Raw genomic sequence first — 17,268 nt, forward strand, 5'->3', positions numbered from 1 at the left:
AAGAAATAGACAGCAAAATACAAGCAAAAAATAGGTAAAAATTATATTTTTTACTAGTTAATCATACTATTATATTTAAATATTCCTAATTACACTAAAAAAAATTTTAAAAAATCAATTAATATCCTTCAAATTAAACACCTATTCAAGAAATAAATACTATCATAAATTTCTTCATTTTTATTAAAGTTAGCAAACAATTTTTTATTTTTTTTACTCTAAATTTGAAAAGTATTTTCAGGTAAGAATAAATATTTTTAACCATAATATTTATCATCGGTGGTTTTTTTTCAATATCAATATATATTATATTTTTAGCTTAATCTACCTCTTTTATTTCTATTAGTTTTTATATATTAAATAAATGTTTGTGTTTATTTTACAATTACTTTTTGTTAAAAGTTAAAATGACAAACACTTCTTTTTTAAACTTTAAAAGTTTGTATTTTTTGCTATAAAATTTTTAAAACATACTTCCAAAGCTTTAGTGGAAACTATTTTTGATAAATTTAAAGTTACAAATTATTTTATTTTTTGATTTTTTTATGAACTATTTTTTTAGGCAATGATTTTTAGAATTTTTCTACTTTTAATTGTAATAGATCTGGAAAAATTGAAAACTAACTAAAATCATATTTTGTTAATATAAATTTTATTTTAAAAAATAAATTTACTTTTTAAAAATGATCAAACAAATATTTATTTAAACATAAGGAATATTATTAAATATAATTTTTTATTGTTTTTAATATTTAATTCACATTTAATAAAGTGGTAGATTTTTAATTTTTGTGAATTCCATTACTTATTTCTATTTAGATTGATTATTTATTGTCAAATTCTTTAAATAACTTAAAAATAATACATTATTTTAAAGTTAATCTTGTTTGCAATATAGTTATTATTTATTAAATTAAAAATTGAAAAGTAATTGCTGCTTTAATTAAATTTAGAATAATGATTCAAAGATAATCAGTAGAGTAAATGCTAGGCCCTTAAGCTAATTTTCAAAAGGTTGAGTTAGTGTTTAGCAATGATGACTTAGGAATAAAATTTCAAAGCGATTTAAATTAGTTAGAAGGAAAAGACTAAGACTATTTGAACAGCCAAATTCATTAAGATAAGTTTAAAGCAACTCAGATATAGCTTGATAATACCACTTTTTTTAATAAAACAATGGAATAATCAATAGCAAATCTATAACTATAAAAGCTTATGACAAATAACCTATTCAACAATTCAGACACTGATTAATTAAAGTCTTTAACTTAAAGAGCTCAAAATAATGATGAATAAACATCGAGTAATATTTTATATAATCTAGAATAAAAAAAGCACTCTATGACATAGAGCTTGATTAGAAATAAAGAAAAAGAACAAACTTAAATACCAAAATAGTAACACGATGAATATATATAAAGCCCAATAATTAATAAATAAAAACAAAACAATTAATTTTCTTGTGAGAAGCAGAAAATGAAAGCAAGGAATGATGAAATCTTAAAAAAAAATTTTATGATGAACTCAAAAAAGAACATAATGTATTTCTTATAAAAACTAACACCTTTTGGGAGAAATAGGTATTTCAAAAGCAAAAGAATTGTAAAAATAATAGGGGATAAGAGCTATGTTATTTAGAAAAACGCTTTTACTGAAGGAGAACACAGCATTAAAAGCTTATTTTGTAGAACTGTTGCAAAAATAATCTAATTACTGAATAGTAGAAGTTTGCTTATTAATCCTATAAATTAGTTCTATTTAGCTATTTTGTCTGTATTTTCTTGCTTTAATGTAGTATTTTACATTATACTTTCTATTTATCTTGTTTTTATATAAAGTCAAGAATTAGAAATAAATTATTAAAGATCAGTCTGCATTCTTTGGTTATTAGAAATTATTCTTCATCTCAATACTTAAATTTTCGACTCTTCAAAATTAATTACAAATAGAATTTAAATCTTTAGCATTTATATAAAGAAAAGGGCAATCTTTGACTTTATACCTTTAATAATTCTACTTAATTCTGGAAGTTCTTTAGAAGGATAAAAAATATATTTGATTTTCAGCTTCATCAAGCTTAAAAACACCTTAAGTGATCTTGAATCAATTTAAAAAACCTTAAAAATTTTTTTTTAGAAATAACATATTTTGATGCTATTCGAGTTAATTTTTAATATATTCATTTTCTCTCATTTAATTGCATGCTTTTGGTATTTAATTGGTTAAATCGAAATAAATCTACTGAATTTAAATAAAACATGGTATAGCCATTTAGATTCTGATGATTTAACATGGTGGAATATCTATTTAGATTCTTTTAATTGGTCTATCACGGTTCTTGTCACTGGACAAAATACAGTTTCCTCTCCTCTTTAAAGATTATTTGCAAATTTCATTATGATGTTTGCTGTACTATTTTTTGGATATATTTTAAACTAAATTCACGAGATAATAAATTTATACCAATAGGATAGTAAGCAATTGAGTGAATGTAATACTAAAATAAATAACTACATGAATAAAATTAAAACTTCAAGTCTTATATAAATGAAAGCAAACATTTAATTAGAAAATTTTCATCAGTACTTCCAAAACAAAAATAGCGAAGAAGCTCAAAGTATTCTTAAATAAATATCTCCAGAAACATACAAAACGATTAAAATAGAGTATTTGTAAAATATACTTAAAAAAATAGATTTCCTAAATCAAAATTTTTCAAAGCAAACCTTGTTTGAGCTTGCAGAAACAATACAAGAAGATTTTTATGGAATGGGTTAAACAATAATTAGCCAAAGAGAATAAAGTTAGGCAAGTTTAATTTACGTTGTAGAAGGAGAATTGTAAGTGTTTTAACATTTTTAAAAGAATGAATAGAATTAAATCCCAATTTAAATTTTAAAGAATGGAGATTTGTTTGGCAAATATAACTTTTTCTCAGGCTAAATAGGTTAAATTTCAGTAAAAACAAAAATACCAACTAAGATCATTAAAATAAATAGAGATAAATTTATAGAAATAGTAAAAAATAAGGAAGGTGATTATGAAGTCTTTTGTGATTTAAAAGATAGAATTACACTAAGCGAAAATTATGAACTGATAGGAGAGAACTGTATTTTTTGCTAAAGTAACTTCCACTTACAAATTGAATGTCCAGTAATCCATCTTCCTAAAAAACTGATTTACTATACAAGTAAATTCGCTTAAAATGTTGAGCAATCAAGGTAAACTCAAGAAAGAAAAAAGAATAAACAAAATCCTTTATATTCCTTCAAATAAAATAAAATGATTGCAAAGAAATTCATAAGGAATTTTAGGATTCAGCTAAAAGAAAATAATGATATGAAAAGGAACATTAATTTGTGTTTACTTTACAATTTATCTTCTGAAGATATCTCTTCAGAAGAAAATGATAATATGAGTGCAAGTGCAAAAGAAAGTTCTTTTTAAGAGGAATCAAAAGATGATAACTAGAAATTGCAACAACGATTAAGTTCTAAAAGAATAAGCTCTAATGTATAAGAAAATGCAAATCATAAAACTTAAAATATTATCCCAACTTCACAGCAGTAAATGGACACAATGATCATAGATTCTTTATTAAATAATGTTGAAGAATTTAAAATAATTTCCTAAAAATCAGCACAAACAATTCAGTATAGTAGCAAGTATCAACTAGGAACTCAATCATAAAAAAACAGATTATCAACATCTTAATTTCTGATAGAAGATGAAATTAGCAATAAAAAAAATACTAACGTCCTACTACCAAATTCAACTTCTTTCTTCAATAACCTTGATCCTGAGTTTAAATCAGAAGCACCGTTAACAACGAGTTTAGGAACTAAATATACCAAGTAATAGACCTCAATTGCAGAATTCAGTAATGGTAGAACCAAAAGTTTAGATAGGAACGAAAATGAAAAGGCCTAACAATATGATTTAGATTTAAATTCTATAAGCAAATACTTAAAGGCTAAAAAATCAGTCTTTTTCAGCCAGCAAGATAATAACAGTGATTTTGATAAGTTAAGAAATTATAATTTTTATTTCCCTTCTGGAAATTCTTAGAATATTTTTAAAAGATACTAAAGATACTAAAAAAAATTATATTATTAACATAGATATAAATTATGAATAATTTTCATCTATTTTCTCAAAATTTTGATATTTATTTATTTGTATAAATATATGTATATGTATTTCTTCATTTAGCAATTTATGAGACCGTTCAAATTTCAATCATATTATTTTAATTTTGTGCACATTATAATTTCTTAAAAATAAAAATAAAATAATGTAAATTCTCACACATTATACCTTAATTTATAGATAGAGAATTCTATAAATTATGAATTATATGCAAATCATATTTTTCAAAATAATAAAGAAAAAAAATAAATAGCATAAATTAATTAATTAAAACATTTGAGATAAAATATTTAAAATTAGGTTGTAATAATAATATGAATTTACAACATAAATATATAGTATATTGTAAGCATAGCAAAAAGGTAAAATTATATATGAACAGTATTGTTTTTAATAAAAATAGATAGATAGGTAAAGAGAGAAAGATATATTTCTTTTTATAATGTACTAATATAAGTAAGTATCATATCTTTCTAGTTAATAAATGTTATTAAAATATTTCTTTTCATTTATTTATTTATTTATTTGATTTCGTCTAATATATAGATAGATATTAAGTTATTTATTTATTTATTTATTTACTTAGTTAGTTAGTTAGTTGGTTAGTTTGTTAGTATGATTTAGTTATTTATTTATCTAGTCATTTACTTAAAGTTCTAAATATTTATCTTCATAAATTATTTCAAGTAGAAAAATCGTCTAACACCTTAACAGGAGCAAATGACTATAATTCATCCTCCAGCTTTTATTGAAGCTTTTTGACTTGATCTATTTTCTTTTATAACTGCATTTTTTTGTAATTTTTATCCTCTCTAAATTTGTTTAAAAAAATTAGTTTAAAAAAAAATTATTTAATTAATTTATTTATTAATTAATTACATCATTTGATTAGCTTCTTAAATGTTTTATTCAGCAACTAAATCAGGTCTTTCGAGTGCCTTCAATCCTTCTTATAATTTTTTGCTAACGTCATCAGTTTTTCTCATTCCTTGCTTGATATTTAAAGAGTTTAAGAATTATTGCATCTATTCTTTATCTTTTTCTCTCTTTTCTTTAGCTTCTTATGTCTGCTTGCTCTTGGGCTAGATGGGAGGTCTTTAGCTTCTCAATTTATTCCATTTAATATCTAATTATAAAAGTATTTAGTATTTAAGTTTAATTTCTAATTGATAATACTTTAGAAGAATGCATGCTCTTTAATTTCCTTTACACCTTTAGCTCCTAGTCTCTCTTTGTAATTAGGATTTAACAATCTCTTAATCAAATCATAAGCTTCAGGAGATATTTTATCACCATCATTAATATCACCTAAAAATATTGAAGTTATATTATATTGTAAATCATTTAATTATAATTTTACCTATTTCAGGCCATTCCATTCTTAAATTTTTAATGTTATCAAATATTTCTTCAACGCTGTCTGCATTGAAGGGAGGCAATCCTACCAAGAACTCATACATAATTACTCCCATGCTCCACCAATCAAGGGATTTATTGTTTGTTGACTCTCCTGTGATAATTTCAGGAGCTATGTAATCTGGAGTACCAACAATTCTTTTTTATTATTCTTTTTCGTTATTGATCATACCTTCTACCTAAATTTCTATTTTAAACTCATTTTCTTTATTTGCCTCATCGATATTAATTCCAACCAACTCTCCAGCTCCTTATTAGCTAGGATCTTCATCGGTTTTATTAATATGTTTATTAAGTTTAGTTTTAAAACCTACTTCTGATAGACCAAAATCAGCTAACTTTAAATGACCTGTGGTGTCTATAAGCATATTATCTGGCTTTAGATCTCTATGAACAATATCCATAGAGTGCAGATATTCAATAGCAAGAACTAGCTCTGCAATATATATTTCTACAATCCATTAATCGAGAGCAGTATATAAACTTAAAATTTTATTGAAATCACCACCCATCATGTATTCAAGAACAAAGCAGAGATAATTTTCATGCACAAATGAGTAAAACTAATTTTATTTAAATTCATAAATCAATCAAATAAGTTAAATATCAAAAATAAAAATTTATTTATTTACAGCCTTTACTACCCAGTCTCCAGTGATAACTTCGAAAACATTTTTTTCAGATTAAAGTGTTTCCAAATATTTTTTATCCAACTTTTGAGAAATTAAAATAAATAAGTTAGTAAGTTTTCTGAAAATTAAATTGAATTCTTGAATTAAAAATATTTATTAAAATATTTTTTATTTCAAATTAATAAAAAATTTTAATTTAATTTTGAAAAATTTCCATAAAAGGTTGTTGAATAGATAATAAAATTTAAATCATTAAGAAAAATGTCAAATTTGATAAATTTTGTTTAAATTAGTATTAAAAAAAATTGAATTATTCATTAAAAAGTCATTAGTGTAAGTAAATTAAAATGTTCAATTAAAATTAATTAAAATTGTAGAAAAAAAAAATTTAATAAATACTTTGCCAGAGCAATCAATAACTTTCATAGCAAATAAATCATTTGTATTTTTCTTTTTAACTAGGTAGACTCCTCCGTAAGCACCCTTTCCTAGCATTTTTATGAACTCAAAATCTTTGAAGCCTACTGTCATTTGATCTTTCTTCTTTTGTGTATCCAATTTAACAAATTCAGAATCACTATTGAAACCTTTTTCAGTAATAATATTGTATTGTGAAAAGTCAGGCATATCAGGATAATTTGTGTAGACTGAGGGTATATTGCTGTATTTTTTGACAACTTACTACTCTTCATTATTAGGAGCGCCATTTTGATTGCTTTGCTCTTCTTCCTCGTTGTTATCTTCTTCTTCTTTAACATTATTTTCTTTAATAGGCTCACTAATCTAATTATCGTTTGATGGTTTGTGATTTGTAGATGCCTACTGTTAGTCTTAATTATTAGAGTTTTACAAATTATTTGCTTATTCTGCTAAATTATTTATTCAAAATCATATTAGAAACATCATAAAAAGTTTATATTAAATTCTTGAAATTATTAAAAAAATGTTAAATTTTACTTAAAATTTTTGACTCATATCCTTAATCTTCAGAATCGTCAGAAATCATTTAGGGTGTAATAAATGAAAATCTACTCTTTTAACTCTCAAGTAATTTTATTTGCTCTTTGTCTTTAATTATTTTCATGAATGCAGGTTTATCGGAATCATCAGAATCGCTTCCTGAACCTAAAGCACTTTCGTTTAAAAGTGAAGCTATCATTTAGTCTGCTTCACTATCATCACTATCTGAACTCGAACTGAAGTACTTCATGTTTTTCTTATCAGTTTACTGTTCTTTATTTAAATCATTATCAAAGCTATCACTTGATATTTTACTGTCAATAAGATTCTTTGAATCCTCGAAACGAGCAAAGTCTAAATCATTTTATTTATCATTTTTAGATAATGACTCTAAATCTTCAGCTAAGATGTTGTCGTAATCTTTAGAACTTAATTCTTTGTTTTCATTTTCCTCATCGATTTTCAAGCTTTTAGATTCCTTAAAGAATCTACTCTTTTACTGCTATTCATCATTTTTATCACCTCCTTTTTCTGTTGGTGAATCTTCTTATGTAGAGAGATGATCTTAGTCTTTATTTTAATCTTTACATGTATTTGATTATAATTATTCTTTCTCTTAATTATCTTAATTATTTCCACTATTATTATTACTATTTTAATTCTCTTTCAAAGCATCATTTTAATCATTTGCAGGTAAAAATTTTTCTAGGCTTTGTAATGATAATTTTATTTACTTAGATTTACTTGCGTCTTTTGGAGGAGACAAAGTCTGTGCTTATTAAGAATCTTAAAAAATCTATGAACTTTAAGGAGTGTTTGATAAAGTCATTAAATTGTTTATGATTAAAAGCTAGGAATCTGATGGTAAATTTGACTCACTGATCTTTCCAATTGTGCTCTCACTAAATTAAACAGAGCTGCCACTCTCACTTTCTTCAGGAATAATCTAAGAATTTTATTCTCCCAACATATTCTCAGAAGGAATCTCAGAAAGAGAAGAGTTATTTTTCATAATCTTTAAGGCAAGTTTTGCAACTGGATCATTTTCATCTATGTCAGTTGGTATATCTTACTCAGCTTATTATTTGTTTTTAGATTCTTAAATTTACTAAGGCTATGCTTACAATTCGTCTAATGAACTATTTGAATCTGTTTATAGACTTTTAATACTTGCTAACGACTTCAAATCTAATTTATCGCTTGATTGTATTTATGGTGTTTATTATGTTTATGGGCTATCTCCTTCACTCTTTCTTTTCATACTTTAATAGTACTTAAATTGGTTTAGCTTATCTTATTGGCTTGGACTTTAATCTAATTTTCTAGGAGGCATGGGAGTTGATCCAAGGACTTTAGCGAATGCAGATTGCCTTCTATCCTCTATTTTGGCTTTAGGAAACTCTCTCTTTTGTACATTTAATTAAGGAGAATCTACATTTTCATTTTCATCTTCCTAAATAGCCTCAACATTTTCCAAAGACTTTTTAGAAAAAGATTTGCTTACAGAACTTACAGAACTTTCACTATCTTCATCTTCTAAATCTTCGTCTTCCTCCATAATATTAGATGCGTTTCTTTTAAAGAGTTTTCTTTTTGCATTACTGTCTTTGCTTTTAATTTCGCCTTCTTCTTTTATCATTTTTTCAGAATTGCTATTAACTTCTTCCTCTTGCTTAGGTAGATCATTTTATGTTTCCTTTTCTAGAGCTTATTCTTTTTTAGCGGTGTTTTATTCTATTTTATTTTCTTCTTCAGTTTACTTTGTTTCAGATTTCAAAGGATTATTTTCTTCTACCTTCTATTTATTTACTCCATTTTATTCAGGTTCTTTAATGACTTAGGTTTACGGAGTCTATGTTTATGCTTATGGTGGAGTCTATGCAGCTGTTTATGGCTAACTTTGAGTTGTTGATTGAGCTACTGAGGACTAAGGTTTATCTAATGATTAGGAGACAGTTTCTTGCTTAGTTTGATTTTTCATAGTTAGATTTTGCTTCAGCTTAGAGCTAATTATATTAAACTTCTTAGGTGCTTCTTATTTTGGAGCACTATTTTCAGATGTTGAATTAGGCTGAGCAGTTTTATTTTAATCACTCTATGCAGTAGGAGTATTATTTTAAGAATTTTATGCTGGAATATTTATGCTTTCACTGGTTGAAAGATTTGCTTGAAGGGAATCCAATGAAGCATTTATTGATGCACTTGTTCCTTGTGCACTATTCAAACTATTACTCATTGATGATGTTGCTTACTACTGTAGTTCACTTGGTTCTATAATGCCTGACTATGTTTTTTTAGCAGCTTATTTTTCTTACAATTTTTTATTTGCATTTGAACCAAATACCATCATTTTTTTCTTCGGTTCCTCTTTTTTCTCTTCTGGTTTAGGCGAGGCAACTGCAGCAGCTTCCTGTGACTGGGACTGTGAATCTTGTTAAGGCTATTAAGCATCACTTTCACTATTTGCAGTAGCTTATTAAGCAGTAGGAGTATTAAACCCGCTCTTTGGCTTATTCAAAGAAGTCGTACCAAATTTAAAATTCTTAACTTTAACAGAACCAGAAATACCAGTCAACATATTTTTTTTATTTTGAGCTTAAGCACTAGAGTTTACATTTGTGTTAGAAGAGCTAGTATCTCTTAAGTTTTAATCATACTTTTAAGCCTTCTTAGTGATTTCTATTCTTTCTTATAAATGTAACTCAAATTTATTAATTAATTAGCTCATAATCTGATCATCTTCTGATGTGAAAGACCCCTTTAAAGATTCAATCATTTATTTAAGCTAAATTTCATCTATTTATTAATTGAATAAAAGTTCAAAAAATTTCCCAAGCAATATAAAAGATAAAATTTTATTCTGTAAAACAGATTAAAAAAATATCATGAAATAAATAAATGAATGAATGATTTGTTACTTCTAATATCTAAAGTTTATTCGTTTGCATTAATGACCTTCTCTCCATAAGTAATCAATTCTTTTAAGACATCACCATTTTTCTTGAATTGTTCTAATTTTTATTCATCTAATTCAACTATTTTCTTAGGTATATTTGATATAGAAGGAATCTTTTCACTATGTATTTATGTTCCAATACGTCTTCCAGACTTTCTCTCAATACGAATAGAAGGAGATATATTATGGCCAATTCTACTTTAGCTAGAATTTGACAAGCTATCTTCATCAACTACGCTAAGGGAGTGATTTGATATAGCCTCATTATTTGTGTTTTCATCCTCTTTATAAACTTGATCTGAAGAGCACATGGAGAGCATAGGTCTTAATCTCCTACTGCTAGTTGTAGGTTTAGCTAGAGTGTGTTAACTATTATTAGTAGGAGATTAGTCTTCCCCAAATTTATCTAAACCATCTTCCTTTTATGCATTTCTTATTTACCTTGCCTGCTTAACTCTAATAGAAACATTTGATTTATTATAAATATTTATTTGATTTAAATTAAATAAAATAATTACATCATTAAATTCATGTCTTTACGATACTAATTTCTGAGTTTAACAGACTCATTAATTAAATGTACCAACTCTTAATCCATAGCCAATATTTTTTTCTTTGTTTAAGAATTTTTCAGACAAATTTCAGAATGAGGTTTTGCTTCAGAAACATCTATTTTAGAATCACAAAGTCTACATTTTAAAGTTAACTTTTCTTTATCAAGAAGTCCCAATTAATTGCTTAAATGACTTAAAATAAAAAATTTTTAAAAAAGTTAATAACAAACAAAATCTATTCAAAGTTACTTTAAAACATGTTTGCACCATTTCTTAATTTTCCATTTCTCTAATTTATGTACTTTTTAGTCAGCAGCAGTTGTTTAGTTTTCTAAATGTTGAATATTGAATCCAAATAGCCTAATCAATTAAGCATGGTTTTTTACAATTTCTTATTATTCTTGTGTATGACTTTCATAATTAACTCTTGCTACTTATAAGTAGTGTACCATTGGGAACAAGCTGTACTTGAATAATTTAATTTCTTTTCCAATAAGTCTAATTAAAATATTAAATTAAAATGTTAAGGACAAATGATTTTTTTCAACTTTAGTAAATTATAATTATCACTCAATCTAATGACAGATTTGATTATTTGAGAATGAAATAATAAACTAATCTAAATATAAAATAATAGTTTAAATAAATTGAATTTTAATTGAATTATGAATCTAACCAAGTATTTTCATTTTATTTTTCTGTAAATAATTTTAATGTCATACTTTACATAAGATGGCTCATCTGTTATGAGAATTTTAACTACTTTTTTTTTAGAGGGAGCAACAAGAAGCTACTTAGTTTTAGTACTTTGATGAGATGTTCCTATATTAATTAGATTAAATTGTGATTTTATTAATATCTAAATTTAATAATAAATATTATTTACCTTCTTCCTTTTTCTCAGTTGCAACATTCTCTTTTTTTTTAACAATTTTTTCCTAAGCTGCTATAATATCAAGTAGCTTCAAAACGTTTTTATACAAAAAATTGTCTTCAAAAGCAGAGAGATAAAGGTCAATATCGCTGGAATTGTAAATTTAATAAAATAAAACAATCATTTCTTAAATAGTTTCTTTCTATAAAATAAAATAAAAAATACATTTAATTTAATTAATGAAAATTCTTAAATTAAATTAATTTCATCCATTCATATAACCAAACAACATTTTGAATACAGCCTAAGCTTGTAAAAAATAAAGGAATTTTATTGCATTAAAATAAAACTTAAGTTCTTTTCTAATTAGTTAATTAATCAATTAATTTTTTTAAAAAAGTGGGGTTTTAATAAAAAAGGTTAATATTTTTGTAAGATATAATCACAACTCAAAAGCATTTTAAAAAAATAAATAAATAGAGCTTATTTAGGATGGATGAATAGATGATGAATTGATAGTAAATTTAAGTATAAAACTTACATATATTTCAACTCCACAGGACTCGTAAAGATGCCTCAAAGTCGGTAGTACGCACATAATTCTTTTTTTTGTCTATTTAATATGAAATAAATGAATATCTTTATCATTAATTATCTTCGTTTTTTAAAGTTGCAATTATTATTGAATAAACAAACATTTATAGTCAATTATTTATTTATTTATTATTTAATCTATTAATAATTAACTAACTAACTATCTAATTATAGTTATTTATTATTTACGATCGCTTAGAAATCTCCAAAAATAAATGTCTTAAAAATTAACAATTCTATGTTTATTTATCATCCTAATTAATTCATAATTCTCATTTAAATTTATAATGTCTTAATATTCTTGCTGCCTTTATTTTATATATGTTTCAAATCCTATAACTGTATTTAATTACCTCATGATGAGCTTTACACGGATTCCAAAATATTTATTTGCTGTCTTCAGAAAAGGATTTCATGTATTTGTTTTATCCCTTTAAGAAATGAGTAGTATAATTATGGCTAGGCAAATATGTCTCTATAAATTTTATTATATTTGCTATATATGTTTCTGGAGAATTTTATTCAAGAGACAAGCTCTCCAAATTTTTTTTCTATATGACTTCTTTAAGTGCTTATGCTTTTTCATCATTAACTTAATCTACTTTGAGTAACTACTCGATTGTTTATTTTTTTTAAAACCTTTCTAATCTATCACGTCTCTGCCAAACCTATTCCTTTTTATAGTAAATTGATTAGTTTATATCTGAATATTGCCATATTTTAATTCGGGTTTGATTCAAATTGTGAAATATTCTTTTTTTGCTTTTTTTTTGTCTCATAAGCAACTAAATAATTGAATAAATCATCATCAAACTCGATTTCTTGCTATTTGTTAATAAAAATATCAATACAATATCAGAAATGGATAACTTCTCAGTCTTGTAAATTGTCCTCTCTGGCTCGTAGAGTTATCTTAACTTTAACTCATCTAAACTAAGAGAAGTCCTTTAAATTTTACTAATATGCTAGTGGTTCATACAGAATAAATATTAAAATTATTAGGTCAATCAATCAATCTCTTTTATATTCTATCCTTCTTTTGTTACCTATATTAAAGTTATTAATGATGTTTAAAATAAAGAATAATTAATTATTAGTTAATTTATCAATTAAAAAATTTTGTTTAATAATCTTTTCATCTATTCATATCTCATTCACTTTACCCTCATTCTTCCTTAATTCTTTCTAATTATTTTTTCTATAAAATAGCTTGTCAATAAATAAATAAACAATCCACCAAGCATGAGTATTTCATCTGTTGAATGAATGGATTAGCAATCAATTAATCATTTATTTTTTTTTATCAAATTTATTGTAGCAATTAATTAGCAAATCAAAACTTACAACACTTCTTTTTAAATAACTACTTGGTTTTATTTATTAAATCCTTCTATTTCTTTACTTTGATTATATAATTTTATAAATAAAAATCATTTTAAAGTTAATAATTTACATAATATTGGTATTTTAATTTAACTCTTTTGTTTTATAAGAGAAAAAACTATAGTAGATCATTTATACCGTATTTCTTCAAGGCAAATGGCGAATCTAAAAGGTATATGAATAATGGTGAATTTCAATTATTCACTATAGAAATTGATTGCCCTAAAATCCTTGTATTTTTTTTTGGCTACCCCACTTCAGAAAATTTGGCTAAATTTAAAATTTTTGATGTAAATAAATTACTTATTTTTAAAATTATTATTTATTAAATTATTAATTATAATCCTATTATAAAATATAAAAATCATATTTTTAATAAATAAAAAATCTATTTCATTATAAGTGGCATCCCAACCACGAAATTTTTGTATGGCATTTTGCTATAATTAGATACATATATTATAAATATTAAATACTAGAATTTTTTCAAATATGACTAAATAACTGGCCATCTCTAATTCTTACTCTTTTTTAAGTATTTGTTTTAAATACAAATATTAAGATTAAATAATTTTTGTTAAATTAATTTTCTGTGATATCTATCTCTTCATAAAACCAAATATATAAATTAATATTTGATAATTAATTAATTATTATATTTTATTTGTTTTTTTTATCCATTTGTAATTAATTAAATTCCATAAGTTGCTTACTATTCAATAATTTTGAAAAAATAAATAAATGATGTAATAGATTAAATATTATAAAAAATTAAAAGAAGTAATTATTAATTTTTTTATTAATATCCTTTATATTTATATAAATTAATAAAAAAAGTTTTTAAACTCTTAACTTATATCTCATTAGGTTCTCCATATTAATCTAATGTATATTTTATTAATTAATACTATTTTTATTATTATTAATATTTTTATATATTTAGCTATGTTAACTTAATTTTCATTTCAATTTTTAATTAATTATTATTCATTTTTTATTATTTTTTAATATTAAAACTTACACTTAATAAGAGCAGTTTATTTGTTTTGGATTGTAATATTTTTAACTATAAAAGTTGATATAAAACATTAAATCTCTTTTAATTTATTTGATTTATTTTCCTTTTTCTTTTTATTGTGATTTTTTTTTTTTTCATTCTTTGTTAATTTTACTAATTATTAATTAATCTTATTATTTCATATTTTTTCTTCAATTTTTCCTTTGAATTAACTATTTAATAGTATATTTTTTCTTCAATATTTAAAAAGTAGCAATTAAATTGGTGACGAAGATGCATCAGGCTTAGGTACTGCTTTAGCAAATTGCATTAATCTCTAAAATTTGACACTTGAGCTTGGGTAAAAACAGTTTATTTGTTTTGGATTGTGATATATTTTTAATTATAAAAACTAATTTAAAACAATAAAGCTCATTTTTCTTTTTATTGTGCTTGCTTTTTTGTTCTTTCTTTGTTAATTTAACTCATCATTTTATTTTCAACTTTTGCTTTTATTATTAATTAATTAATCTTATTATTTTATATTTTTTCTTCATTTTTTCCTTCTAATTAAAATTTAATGATATATTTTTTCTTCAATATTTAAAAAGTTACAATAAAATTGGTGACAAAGGTGCATCAGGCTTAGGTTCTTCTTTAGAAAATTGTATTAATCTCTCAAATTTGAAACTTGATCTTAGGTAAAAACAGTTTATTTGTTTTGGATTGTGATATTTTAAACTATAAACAAAAAAGCTTTTTTTTCTTTTTCTTTTATTGTGCTTGCTTTTTTTTGTTCTTTGTTTACTAATTTAACTCATAATTTAATAAAAAATTTTGCTTTTATTATTAATTAATCTTATAATTTCATATTTTTTCCTACTAATAAACTATTTAATGATATATTTTTTCTTCAATATTTAAAAAGTTCCAATAAAATTGGTGACAAAAGTGCATCAGGCTTAGGTTCTGCTTTAGCAAATTGCATTAATCTATAAAATTTGACACTTGAGCTTGGGTAAAAACAGTTTATTTGTTTTGGATTGTGATATATTTTTAATTATAAAAACTAATTTAAAACAATAAAGCTCTTTTTTTTTTCTTTTTATTGTGCTTGCTTTTTTTTGTTGTTACTTTGTTAATTTAACTCATCATTTTATTTCCAACTTTTGCTTTTATTATTAATTAATTAATCTTATTATTTTATATTTTTTCTTCATTTTTTCCTTCTAATTAAATATTTAATGGTATATTTTTTCTTCAATATTTAAAAAGTTTCAATTAAATTGGTGATAGAATAGAATAGAAATACTCGCACATATAAATGCACTCAGAATACAACTTAAAAATTAATTTTTATAATGTTTATATATTTATTTATTTAATTATGTATTTATAGTTAGAAGCTATTATCGAATTATTTTAAATTCACCAATTTTTAAATAATATACAGCGTATCAGTGGTATGCTTTAGCTCGTTTATTGCGTTTATCTCGTTTATTTTTACATGGAATTTTTCGAAATAAAGGGGGCGGTATAGGATTCGAACCCCCGATATCACTGCTAAGACCCTCCGACTCGCCCACTCGAGCCGCTTAGCCCTTCTTAATTTGGTGATGAAGGTGCATCAGGCTTAGGTTCTGCTTTAGCAAAGTGCATTAATCTCTCAATATTGACACTTAAGCTTGGGTAAAAACAGTTTATTTGTTTTGGATTGTGATATATTTTTAATTATAAAAACTAATTTAAAACAATAAAGCTCTTTTTTCTTTTTCTTTTTATCGTGCTTCTTGCTTTTATTGTTCTTTCTTTGTTAATTTAACTTATCATTTTATTTTCAACTTTTGCTTTTATCATTAATTAATTAATCTTATTATTTCATATTTTTTCTTCATTTTTTCCTTCTAATTAAAATTTAATGATATATTTTTTCTTCAATATTTAAATAGTTACAATAAAATTGGTGACAAAGGTGCATCAGGCTTAGGTTCTGCTTTAGTAAATTGCATTAATCTCTCAAATTTGTCACTACATCTTCAGTAAAAACAGCTTATTTGTTTTGGATTGTGATATATTTTTAATTATAAAACTAATTTAAAACAATAAAGCTCTTTTTTTTCTTCTTTTTATTGTGCTTGCTTTTTTTTGTTATTTGTTTGTTAATTTAACTCATCATTTTATTTTCAACTTTTGCTTTTATTAATAATTAATCTTATTATTTCATACTTTTTCTTAATTTTTTCCTTCTAATTAACTATTTAATGAAATATTTTTTCTTCAATATTTAAAAAGTAACAATTAAATTAGTGAGGAAGGTGCATCAGGCTTAAGTTCTGCTTTAGAAAATTGCATTAATCTCTCAAATTTAACACTTTAGCTTAAGTAAAAACAGTTTATTTGTTTTGGATTGTGATATTTTAAACTATAAAAATGAATATTAAACAAAAAAGCTTTTTAAATTTATTTGATAGATTATAATTATTTATTTTTTTATCTTTTTTATTGCACTAATGTTATTTTGTTTGTTTGTTAACTTAAGAAATAATTTATAATTTAAAAGTTTATTCTATTTGATATTTATTTAAAATTTACATAAATTTTTTATAAAATTTTTAGCTCAATGAATAAATCATAAAAATTCAAAGTAATAAGCAAGTGTCTTAAATCAAAAAGATTAGTTGTCTTTAAAAAATAACTCTGATGATAAATAAATGACTAAAAAAGGATGAATAAATATTAAATGTTTGAATAAT

The 17,268-nt window shown here is 23.6% G+C and overlaps 3 protein-coding genes across 3 annotated transcripts; 2 read left to right on the top strand and 1 right to left on the bottom strand. All coding sequences in view use genetic code 6, as the record gives it.

The window, feature by feature from the left end:
* Window positions 1–957: 957 nt before the first annotated feature.
* TTHERM_00074340 (cyclic nucleotide-binding domain protein) lies at window positions 958–4,134 on the top strand (the record flags this gene model as incomplete). The annotated part of the gene is made up of 2 exons (XM_001015573.2): window positions 958–4,025; window positions 4,083–4,134. The coding sequence occupies 2 exons, from the start codon at window positions 958–960 to the stop codon at window positions 4,132–4,134; spliced, it is 3,120 nt and encodes a 1,039-aa protein (XP_001015573.2).
* Window positions 4,135–4,831: 697 nt separating this feature from the next.
* TTHERM_00074350 (Serine/Threonine kinase domain protein) lies at window positions 4,832–13,112 on the bottom strand (the record flags this gene model as incomplete). Its single annotated transcript, XM_001015574.2, has 15 exons — window positions 4,832–4,961; window positions 5,029–5,275; window positions 5,326–5,457; window positions 5,510–6,128; window positions 6,198–6,278; window positions 6,597–7,066; window positions 7,155–9,953; window positions 10,076–10,569; window positions 10,632–10,859; window positions 10,917–11,165; window positions 11,390–11,489; window positions 11,554–11,743; window positions 12,083–12,154; window positions 12,489–12,809; window positions 12,987–13,112. 15 exons carry the CDS (start codon window positions 13,110–13,112, stop codon window positions 4,832–4,834), a joined length of 6,258 nt encoding a protein of 2,085 aa, XP_001015574.2.
* Window positions 13,113–14,259: 1,147 nt separating this feature from the next.
* TTHERM_000074351 (cyclic nucleotide-binding domain protein, putative) lies at window positions 14,260–16,585 on the top strand (the record flags this gene model as incomplete). Its single annotated transcript, XM_012797548.1, has 8 exons — window positions 14,260–14,298; window positions 14,356–14,405; window positions 14,787–14,876; window positions 15,127–15,216; window positions 15,444–15,533; window positions 15,791–15,878; window positions 15,969–16,204; window positions 16,465–16,585. 8 exons carry the CDS (start codon window positions 14,260–14,262, stop codon window positions 16,583–16,585), a joined length of 804 nt encoding a protein of 267 aa, XP_012653002.1.
* Window positions 16,586–17,268: the final 683 nt, after the last annotated feature.

This window comes from Tetrahymena thermophila (genome assembly GCF_000189635.1).
Source record: "Tetrahymena thermophila SB210 genomic scaffold scf_8254650, whole genome shotgun sequence".
Lineage (NCBI taxonomy): Eukaryota > Ciliophora > Oligohymenophorea > Hymenostomatida > Tetrahymenidae > Tetrahymena > Tetrahymena thermophila.